The 11500-nt window shown below is 55.8% G+C and overlaps 1 protein-coding gene across 1 annotated transcript; it reads right to left on the reverse strand.

The window, feature by feature from the left end:
• Positions 1-137: 137 nt before the first annotated feature.
• Positions 138-11120, reverse strand: LOC103780076 (connective tissue growth factor-like). Its single transcript, XM_008947723.1, has 5 exons — positions 11031-11120; positions 6013-6226; positions 1825-2076; positions 939-1147; positions 138-449 (listed from the first exon to the last, which is right to left on the reverse strand). The coding sequence occupies exons 1-5, from the start codon at positions 11118-11120 to the stop codon at positions 138-140; spliced, it is 1077 nt and encodes a 358-aa protein (XP_008945971.1).
• Between the last annotated feature and the right edge of the window lie 380 nt (positions 11121-11500).

Below are 11500 nucleotides of genomic sequence, written 5' to 3' on the forward strand. Positions count from 1 at the left end.
CGGAAGGCCACCAGGACTAGTGGTGGCCCACAGCCAGTGCCATTCTGAAGAGCACAGCCCCTCACAGAGGGGGAAGAGGCCGCGTGGTCCCGGCACGGAGCCAGCAGAGCGCCGCGGTGGCGCTGGCACAGAGCGGGCTACGGCCTCTCCGTCTTCACGTGGTCCCCGATCATCCTCCTGTGGTGCGTGGCCAGGAAGATGTCGTTGTCCCGGGGGCAGTCGTGGTGGCAGGAGCACGCCTTGATGAACATCATCTTGCGCTGGAAGGAGTCCCCCTCGGGGCAGCGGAACTCCACGGGGGCGGTGCTGGGGAGGGCGGGGGTGCAGCAGCGCCCGTCCGTGCAGCTCCCGCAGAACCTGGGCCGGTAGGAGCGGCTGCTGGTGCAGCCTGAGAACTCAAAGCGGAGGCTCTGGCGTGGCCTTGGGGTCCGCACGCACTTCTTGCCCTTCTGGGGAGAGAGCAGAGGGGTTAATGAGATGACAGCCAGAAGAAAGGTCCCCCCAAGGCCTGCGCGCTGTCCCTGTCGCTGGGCAAGAGGACGCAGGAAAAAGTGGAAGCACGGAGCGAACCCTGTGAGATGTCTGCATGCCTGTCTGGGGCATCCCCAGCACTCGTGAGGCTGTGTCCCCTCTTCCCAAGCCCCCGTACCTTGGTCTTCTCCTGCTGGTGCAGCCTGAGAACTCAAAGCGTAGGCTCTGGCGTGGCCTTGGGGTCCGCACGCACTTCTTGCCCTTCTGGGGAGAGAGCAGAGGGGTTAACGAGGAGATGACAACCAGAAGAAAGGTCCCCCCAAGGCCTGCGCGCTGTCCCTGTCGCTGGGCAAGAGGACGCAGGAAAAAGTGGAAGCACGGAGCGAACCCTGTGAGATGTCTGCATGCCTGTCTGGGGCATCCCCAGCACTCGTGGGGCTGTGTCCCCTCTTCCCAAGCCCCAGTACCTTGGTCTTCTCCACAGGGAGGTCGCAGGGCCGGACCATGCAGAGCCGGGTCTCCTTCTCCAGGCGGCACTGGGGGTTGTCGTTGGTCACTCGTGCAGAGATGCCCATGCCACAGCTCTTGGAGCAGGCACTCCACTCCGTGGTCTGCACCAAGCAGTTCTCCTGCAGGTTATTCAGCTCTGGCTTCTGTGCTGGATCCTCCCTGAAAACTGAGTCACGTGGAAGAGGTACGAGGTGAGGTTACAAGAGATAGACATGGAACTCTTGGAGCAGGTCTAGAGGAGGCCATAGAAATTATCTGGAATCCCTCTGCTGTGAGGAAAGGCTGAGAGAGTTTGGGTTGTTGAGCCTGGAGCAAAGGAGGCTCAGGGGAGACCTTCTGGCTCTGCACAGCTCCTGACAGGAGCCTGGAGCCAGGGGGGGGTCGGGCTCTGCTCCCAAGGAACAAGGGACAGGACAAGAGGAAAGGGCCTCAGGTTGCCCCAGAGGAGGTTGAGGTTGGAGCTGAGCAACAAATTCTTCCGCTGGAGGGGTGTACAGGGCAGTGGTGGAGTCCCCGCCCCTGGAGGGGTTTCCAAGCTGTGGAGATGTGGTGTGAGGGACACGGGGCAGTGGGGACCTGGCAGGGATGGGGAAGGGTTGGACTCCAGGATCTGAAAGGTCCTTTCCAACCCAAACGATCCAATGACTCAATGATCACTAACATCTTCTATTAGGACTCCATGGTCTGGAGTTCCACGCTTGGTACCCACACCCTGCTGCACGAGGGGAACAGTCCCCCTCAGTTCCCAACCCGACGTGACTTAGGGCCCGAAGGCAAAGCACAGTTTGGATCCGGCCCCTCTCCCCAGCAGAGCTGGTGCCGTCCCACCTGCCCAGCACCCACCTGCCATGGCCGTTTCCAGGCGGTTCTCCCCGGTGCCCTCCTCACAGGTCCACTCCTCGCAGCACTTGTTGTGGATCCTGACGCGCCGGGGGCTGGGGCACTGGGGGGAGGGCAGCCGCAGGTCCTCGGCGCACAGCGGGATGCAGCCGATGGCCCCGTCCATGCAGATGCACTGCAGCTTGCAGCTGGGCTGGAAGCTCTCCCCGTTGAGGTAGATCTTGCCCAGCAGGTCGCAAGTGGCGCCCTCGTGAGCTGTGGGAAGGAGGAAGAGGAGGAGATGGTGGGGGCTGGCGGCAAGGACTCTGCCCCAGGGGGTCACGGGGCTCCTGCTGAGGGACAAGTGCCCACGTGGGGAGTCTCCCCTGAGGTGCCATCCCAGTGCTGGAGGCAGCAGAGGTTTGCACAGGTAATCCCAGAATTCCAGTCATGTAGGGGTTGGAAGGGACCTCTGGAGATCATCTCCTCCAACCCCCTGCTCCAGCAGCTCACCCCCAGCAGGGTGCCCAGGGTCACAGCCAGGCAGGTTTGGGATCTCTCCAGAGCAGGAGACTCCACAGCCTCTCTGGGCAGCTGCTCCAGGCTCTGCACCCTCACCCCAAAGAAGTTTCTCCTCCTGCTCAGGTGGCACCTCCTGGGTTCCAGTTGGTGCCCGTTGCCCCTTGTCCTGTCTCTGGGCACCACTGATCAGAGTCTGGCCCCAGCCTCTTGCCCCCCAGGGCCCTTTAGCTCTTGCTCAGCACTGATCAGATCCCCTCTGAGGCTTCTCTTCTCCAGCTGAACAGCCCCAGGGCTCTCAGCCTGTCCTGGCACAGAGATGCTCCAGCCCCTCAGCATCTCCAGAGCCTCCCCTGGACTCTCTCCAGTAGCTCCTTGTCTCTCTTGAACTGGGGAGCCCAGAACTGGACCAATACTCCAGAGGTGGCCTCACTGGGCTGCGTAGAGGGGGACAAGAACCTCCCTTGACCTGCTGGCCACACTCTTCTGAATGCACCCCAGGAGACCATTGGCCTTCCTGGCTACAAAGCACACTGCTGGCTCAGTTTTTGGCTCCCTGGACCCAAGGCTCTTCCTGACATTGAAGCTGGCTCCAGCTCTGCCAGATCTCCCAGAGTTCTCTAGAAAAATCTCTTCTCCACTTGGATGAGGGACTAAATGGGGCTTAGTCTCTAAGCTTGTGAACAGCCTGTTCTGCTGGCAGAGGACCTCCCGGCTGGCTCAGAGGGTGCCCCAGTCAGTGACACCGTGCAGGATGCACCCCTGGCACCACACAGAGCTGGTGGCTTTGCTCCTCCTCACTCCTAGCAGGCCCAAAGGCCACATCCTCCTAAGAGCAGCTGGTTCCCCACATGCCTAAAGGTACCTGCAAAAGGAAAATAACACGCTGGGTTTATGACCTTTCTGGCTCCTCTGTGCTACAGGAATCTCTTCTTCCAACCAGCCACAGCTTTTTCTCTTTCTCTGTTCTGATCTCCAGATCTCTCATCTCCAGATCTCTCATCTCCAGCCCCCTACGAGTCGTTCACTCCTTCCCAATAAAACTTAAATGAGCAAAAAAGGAAACACAACAATATCTGCCCCCCAGGAGCAACCTCACATGGTCGTGTGTGATGCTCACAAGATCTTACAGCTGTATTAGCCAAAAGCTTCCAGTGGAGGTTTTCCAGCCGAAACCTCTGATTTGATTAAGAGTTTTGCAGGCCCAGATCAATGTCAGGAATGCTTTCTAGAAGAAACAACCAAATCATTTCAATTTGATATCAAAGATTTCCTTTGTGCTCTTACAATAGCTCAACCAAAATACTTGCTGGACAGTGTCCCTAGGGGGAAGCATTTTGCTCGGGTACTTATTTTAGATACTATGAGGATCAAGATGAAACATTTTGATATAATGGAAGTGGAAACTTTTTTTCTTTTGGATATTTGTGCTTTTTTCCAGCCTGAAACGAACTGTTGAAATCCCAGAGTTGTTCTCAGGACAGAAATCCTGCTTTGGACCATTCTTGTCTCAGCTGCTGCTCTCTGCAGTCCTGACCCTTGAAAAACAAAGCAGTCCATGCAAACCTCTTTGGGAAGCTCCCAAAAAGGAGGATTCTTGGCTGCTCACAGAGGCTTACCAGGAAACCTGATCTATTTTCCCCTCGGTCCTGCTCACCCATGGAACATTGTCTCAGACAGAGTGTTTGGACCAAACAAGGCGTGAGGGCCTCTTTCCATCCCACCTAGTCCTTGAGGGGACACAAATCCTTCCGGGCTGCTGCTAACCAGAGCTGGATCTCAGCTTCAACTCTTTTCAATGCCATCGGTATAAAAATACTCCTGGGCTCCCACTTGGAAGTCTCAAACTCCTCACTTTTTCCACTGAAGTGGAAGCCATTGACTCTCCCTCTACACAACCATTCATACTTATTTTTAAACCCTCTTTCTGTTTTTCAGCCCAAGTCCTCTCCTGTCCTGATGAACTGGCCGTGCTGTTCCCTCAGCAGCACTCCTCCCACCCTGCTCGGGGGGTGGTTGTGTTTCCAAAGCTCAATCCTTTTGTGGTGCCCTTCATTACCCTCCAATGACCTCACCTTCCCACTGACCTCATCCAACTAAAGCACCAAAATGGGCTGTGCCAGCGCAGTGAGTCGGCTCTGTACCAGCTCTGCTTGGCACCACTGCCACCTCCTGCCTCCAAACCCCACGTCCAGCCAAGGGACTCCTGCCCTTCTCCATGGGGAATGTGGCAGAGCTCAAGGGAGCTGCTCCTGGTGCCACAGCCCTGCCAGGTCCCCCCCGGCCACCCCACCACCCTCAGGCTCTCCTGCTCTAGAGCTACCGTGGGATCATCCCTTCCCTTCTGACACCCCAAGGTCTCTGCAGATAGAATGAATTCAGTGAGTCATGGAATGGTTTAGGTAAGAAGGGACCTTGAAAGGTCACCCAGTCCAACCCCCCTGCAGGGACAGGGACATCCCCAGCTAGAGCAGGGTGCTCAGAGCCCCGGCCAACCTCCCCTGGGATGGTTCCAGGGATGGGGCAGCGACCACCTCTCTGGGCAGCCTGGGCCAGGGGCTCACCACCCTCAGCAGCAAAAATCTCTTCCTTCTCTCTAGTCCAAATCTCCCTATTTGAGTTTCATACCGTTTCATACCAACCCATCTTGTCCTGTCCCAACAGGCCCTGCTCAAAAGTCTGTCCCCAGCTTTCTGACAGGTCCCTTGAAGTCCTGAAAGTCCTGAAAGACTGCTGATATTTACCCACAGGCACTACAGAGCTAGAGGATGTCTCCTAACGATGTCTTGCCCAGGTAGCCATGAAAGCCACCAGCAGGCTGGTGTGGATCAGCACTAGTGTGGCCAGCAGGACTAGGGAAGAGATTGTCCCCCTGGACTTGGCACTGGGGAGGCCATACTGCAAATTCTGAGTTCAGTTTTGGAGCCCTCACTCAAATATGGACCTTCAGGGGCTGGAGCGTGGCCAGAGAAGGACAACGAAGCTGCTGGGGAAGGGTCTAGAGCCCAAGTGTGGGGAGGAGCAGCTGAGGGAGCTGGGGGTGCTGAGCCTGGAGCAAAGGAGGCTCAGGGGAGACCTTCTGGCTCTGCACAGCTCCTGACAGGAGCCTGGAGCCAGGGGTGGGTCCGGCTCTTCTCCCAAGGGACAAGGGACAGGACAAGAGGAAATGGCCTCAAGTTGCCCCAGAGGAGTTTTAGGATGGACACGAGGAACAATTTTTTCTCTGAAAGGTTTGTCAAACCCTGGAAGATGCTGCCCAGGGCAGTGGTGGAGTCCCCACCCCTGGAGGGGTTTCCAAGCCCTGGAGATGTGGTGTGAGGGACACGGGGCAGTGGGGACCTGGCAGTGCTGGGGGATGGTTGGACTCCAGGATCTGAAAGGTCCCTTCCAACCAAAACGATTCTGTGATTCTATTCCATATTTCTGTGTCACAGGAATGAAGGAGAGTCCCACCCCCACCCTGTGCCTTTGGAAACCTTCTCTGCAGGAGGATTTGGGTTGCCTGTGTGTTGGTATCAGTGAATCTGTTGGCTCATGGGGCTGGCACAGGTCTCACACCGTGATGCTGGATGAAGCTCCCAGCACTGCAGGGAATTCTGACGGTGCCATCAGTTTTCTGGGAGGTCTGTGGGCAGAAGGGGCCGTGAGAAAACAGCACAATGACAGCACAATAGCAGCACACAGAGCTCTCACCCAGGCAGATCCCACTGCCTCTGTGGATCTTGGAGAAGTCGCAGTAGAGCCCCTTGTGATGGTCGCAGGGTTTCTGCAGGGAGCAGAGCTCACCCAGCTGCCTGGCACACACCTTGCAGCAACCACAAGCATCCAAGACGTGGCTGGTGCCAGCAGGGCACTGCAGAGGCTGGGAGGGACACTGGCATGGATACGTGCAGGCCTGTGGTTCTACCTGGAGGGCAAACAAGCCATGGAGAGAATGAGTCTCCCACAAGCCAGCCAGGCAGGGAGATGAAAAACAAGATTCTTCTTCAAGCACAGACACTGAGGCAAGAAGAGGGAAGAGCAGCTTCACCCTCCACCACAGAGCTGCTGAGGGACGGGCGTGCAGCTCCTGAGGACTTGCCAGACTAATCTTTTGCTCATCCCTTACTCATCTGGAGATAAGGGGGAGAAAGAAAAGGTGCCTCTGGGAAGCAGGGCCAAAGCACCCAGGACAAGTAGTAGCTTGGAGTCCCATGTGCAGCTCAGCCCCTGCTTCCCTGGAAGCAACAAGATAGTCATCCTGAACTGGAGGAATTCCCAGCTCTTCCAGAGGTGGCTCAGGAGGAACCATCAGAGCATTCAGAGCAGCAGAGCCAGTCCCAAGGTGGCAAAAGCAAGACACTGAGTGAAAGGACTTGCCCCGAGTCAGCCAGCGCTGAAAACCAACCCAAAAGCTCCCGAGCCCCATTTTGTCCCTGGGATCTCACACTTTCTTTGTTATTCCCAGAGGTGTGGGAATTCCCAGAGATGTGCCCTCTCCTCTTGCCTTTCCAGAGAACACAGCCTCACCAGCCTTCCTTGGGACCTTGTGGATCTGCCCCACTCGGTGGTGTTTCAGAAGTGCTGGCCACATCTCCAACCCACCCTTGGCTTTTACACCACTTCAGATGCTAACCAGAGGTCAGGCTATGTCTGAAGGAGGGTCACCTTCTCCAGAAACCCCAAGATGCTTCAAACACTCCAGGAACTCAGTCTGGGGCATCCTTCTCTGGAATCAGCTTGGTGCAGAGTCAGCAGCCTCAGCTCTGGCTGTGCCCAGGTACAAAGCCACAACTGTGAAAGCTGCAGAGCACACGGTGGCTGAAGAGCCTCCTCAGAGACATCGAGGTGCCAACTCTAGCCTGGTTTCCTGTTCAGCCTCTGCCCACTAAAATTCCAGGTGGTTCTGAGGGATGCAGGAGCACCACCCCAGTTTGCTGTGTGCTGCTGGACATGGGGCAGCTCCCACCCCAGGGGCAGCTGCTGCTGTGGAGCTGACACAGCCTCTGCATGGATCATAGAGTCATGGAATGCTCTGGGTGGGAAGGGACCTTTCAAGGTCACCTGGTCCAACCCCCTGCAGGGAGCAGGGACATCCCCAGCTAGAGCAGGGTGCTCAGAGCCCCGGCCAACCGCTCCTGGAATGGTTCCAGGGATGGGGCAGCGACCACCTCTCTGGGCAGCCTGGGCCAGGGGCTCACCACCCTCAGTGTCAAAAATCTCTTCCTTCTCTCTAGTCTAAATCTCCCTCCTTTATCCTAAAACTCCCACCCAGCAGCTGCAAAGAACCTGGGGGTGGGCAGGAGGGGAAGAAAACTTGGAACAGAGGTAAAAAAAAAATCTCCCTACAGCTCTGTTAGCACTTGTTATATCCCATCCCACCACTGCTTGTGAAACAGCTCCCTTGGATGTGGGCTTTGTCACCAATAACAGCAGTAAAACTTTTCCAGCTGTTTTGACTGTTGCTCGAAACAGCTGCTCTGACTTCAGCTCACGTGGAGTCAGAAGATGCCAACTGCTTCATCCTCCTGTAGCTGTCAGCACAGCGTGGTGCAGGACAGGGATCAGCCCCAACCTCGGCTCACGAGTCCTCCCAGAGTCTCACCCTGCCCAGCACTGCCTGAAAGCTCCCAGCACAAAGGCTTTTGGCAGCAAGCTCTGGTGCCTGCAGCCCAGCTGTTCTCCACGGAGCTGCCGTGTCACAGGGATCTCTTAAAAGACACTAAAAATACAGAGGTGCTTTCCTACTGGTTTTTTTTTCAGCTATGCAGCCGCTGTAGCTGCCAAAAGGATGCACTGCTCGACCATGGAGGGGGTGAGGGGGTGTGAGAGCACAAGGAAAACACTCCTAACACAGCACCTAGGTTAAGTTGCAACCCATGCACTTAAATATCATGACAACGAGCATTTTCCAATGCAGTGGCAGCCACAGGCTGGATAAAGAACCACTCTCAAAAGAGCTCTCCTCCTGAAAACCACACCAGCCTCTTGAAGGATAACAGGGGATGCAAGGGAATTAAACTCAACTGAGTTTTCCTCCTCTCTCTCTCCTTCATTAATCATTGTTGTCGCTATTTCCTTTAATAACTCACCCACAGAAACCAGACCACCTGGTTTTCCCTTCAGCTCACAACCTCCTCAGTACATTACAGCTGCTTTTCAGCACGGGAACATCTGGATTCAGATCTGACATATCACCACTCTGCCCCCCTGCCTCTGCTCTGCCTCATTTCCCCCATCAACGAGCAGAAATGTGGCTTAAAAGATCCAACTCATCCAAATTTGAAGGGCTCTTTCCACTCCTTCAAGATTTTCCCTCCAGCCTGCTCAGGTAGCTCCAGTCCACCTGGTCCCAGGGGGTGCTGGGCTCTGGTTGGTTTGTTTTCTCACTGAGCAAAGCCAGCTCATGCTGTTTATAACTCCTGCTCCTCTAATGGGCCCAGGAGAGGAGAGGATGAGCCGAAATCTTTTTTGGCTCCTGCACGCTCATCACTGAGCACTGAATAACTGGCTGGTGAGGGGAACGTCTGGAGCTGGAGCAGCTGGTAGAGAGTCAGTGTTGAGTCAGCTTCCTCGAGTCCACAATTTGCTTTCACAGCAATTTCAGAGTGGTTCAATAAAGGATTATTTGGGATTATCTGCATGGAGCACCCTCCACCCTGCATTCTTTTCAAGGACTGCTCCTAGGAATCATTTCAATGCAGTGTGGAAACTGCCCAAAGTGTCCCAAGGAACTGCAAGGAGTCACACTCAGGGCTCTGCTACAGACCCAGAAGTAACACCAAGACCAACATTTCCAGGTAACATGCCACCCATCTGGGGGAGGAAAGACTCCACCCTGAGAACATTTCATCCTCTTCCCTCTGCAGAAGGATCTGTCCCCAGAACAATACTTGGACCTTCACTGAGCAGGGTCCTAACTTCAAATTCACTATAGCCTGGACCTTGCTTCTGTTGAGGTTACCAGTGTGAACTTGGAGGTCAGCAGAACGGAACCAGAGGTAGAGATCAAGGCTGTAGATTTAAGAAGGTGCTAGAGCCTGGAATATCAGCTCTCCCTGCTCCTGGCTTTGCTGGCAGCTCTGGCATCGACCACAAACCCCATGTCACAGGACCCCTGAGGGATGGCCAAGCCACAGTGGGAGTGCAAACAGTCTGATCTGAGGACTCCCTTGCCTGGATGTTCTCCATCACTGATTCCCAGGTCCCATCTATTTGGCTGACAAGCCAGAACAAGCTTCCTCCCAACTGCCAGCACCAAACCCAGTCACCTGGGGGGAAAGAAACAGAGAATATTTTTCCTGCTTCACATTCACATAAAACCTCTTCCCCTTACACCCTCGGGAAGGACACGAGCTCACACCACTGCAGCAGCTCTGTGGCATCCTCAGGACTTCTCCTTCCTGACCAGTCAACATCCACACGAGCCCAGGGAACCATCTCAGAGGGTCAAGCCAAATGGGGTTTTTAAAATGTGTTTGGGCTCATGGCTGCATCCAAAGGGGTGGGAAAGGAACGTTTGGAAGCTGAGACTGCTGCTTGCAGAGTGGTTTGGGAGCCAGGAGTTAGTGCTGCGAGGTAGAAGTGAGGCAACAAATATGGAACCAGTTCTCTTGCACACTTCAAGACTGGCCCTAGATAAAGCAGCAAGAACACAGCTACCCCAAACACTGAGTTACCACGGACTGCACCAGCCCTCCCTCCATCACAGGCTCTCAAGGCACCTTCCCCAGGTCCCTGCAGCATGTTGTACAGCAGGACCCACAACCCCCATTTCACACAGAGAGCAGGACACAGAGACCTGCCCAGGCTGAGCCTGGCAGAGCTCAGTGTAACTCCCAACAACCCCAACCCTGGGGCTGCTCTCACCTCTGAACAACACGGGAGACAGAGGCAGGAGCAACAGCTCTCATTTCCTTGCTCCATCTGCTAAACATCATTCTCAGGGCTCAAAGAAAGTCAAAAGTCCCATTTCTGAGGCACTCAGCGGGTTTAGGGCAAATGATATCACCCCAGAGGAACCATCAGGGGTCACGGTGGTGGGAATCTGTGCAAGAGCCAAAACAGTCACCCCAAACCACTGAGGTTCCCCACAGACCACAGTGGGGTTAGGGGCAGGAAAGGGGCTGGCACACGCTGGGTGCTGCCAGGAGCAATCAAACAGACCTTATCAAGCAGAGGTTCATGATATCTATCAGCACAATAAGCTGATGGTGGCTCTGGGAACCTGATTTCCTCACCAAGCCAGAAGGCACTTACTGCAGTGAGGTACAGCAGTGACCACAGCAACCTTCCTGCTGCTGCTGGCAGTGTCTGAGTACACCCAAGTCCTGAGCAGAATCTGTCAAGCACTTGTATTAAACCACAACCAGGCACCAATCCTGCTCTGGAGAGGCTGCTGCCTAATCTCCCCCTCGGGGTCACTGTTTTGGGGACCACACAGGTGGATCAGTGGTGGCTGGGGAGGGATGGTGGTGGGAAGGAGCTGGGACACCAAACTTTTACTCCTTCCAGCGACACAAACTCAGTGACTTCACCTCTCTCTGCTCTCTTCTCCCCCCTTGTAAAGCAGGGCTGGCTTCCAGCAACCAGGAGCGGGGTGAAAGGAGACCCAGTGCCCTTGGGCAGGAGTTCCCAGCCCGCTGGGTGCAGCAGGCTCCGAGCCGGGCAGTTTGCTCAGCCCAAAGCCCTCTCCTGCAGCAGCGCCCCGCAGGGAAAGGAGCGATACGTACCCGGCCCGAGGCCAGCAGCAGCAGCAGCAGCAGCAGCAAGGGGCCAGGCCCTGTTCCCGACGTGCGAGCTGTCCCCGAGGTGCCAGGCATCCCGGGAGAGGGGCACGGCTGCGGGCTGGCTGCCTCCTGCTCCTGCCCACCTCCTCCCCGCTCTTCGGGGAAAGCTGCAGCCCGGCTCCTCTCTAAATAGGCTCTGGAGGAGGCGTGCCCCGCGCTTGAGTGACGAGCTGGAACTCGAGCAGGGATGGGTGCGACAGAAAATGTCCAAATTCCAGGGAAGAGGAGCGGATTCCTGCGGGCCGGGGCTGCAGCTGGGCTACTCCCCACGTGGGTAAAGCCCATCCCAGTAAGAGCTGGGGGCTTATTTTCATTTTTTTTTTCATTCTTCCTCCTTTTAAGTCTGCAAGCATGAAGCCTGGGACAGCCTTCTTGACACAACCCCCCCTCCCCTGCTGACCTCCATTCCCTTT

Source organism: Merops nubicus, unplaced genomic scaffold (assembly GCF_000691845.1).
Source record: "Merops nubicus isolate BGI_N331 unplaced genomic scaffold, ASM69184v1 scaffold15069, whole genome shotgun sequence".
Classification (NCBI taxonomy): domain Eukaryota; kingdom Metazoa; phylum Chordata; class Aves; order Coraciiformes; family Meropidae; genus Merops; species Merops nubicus.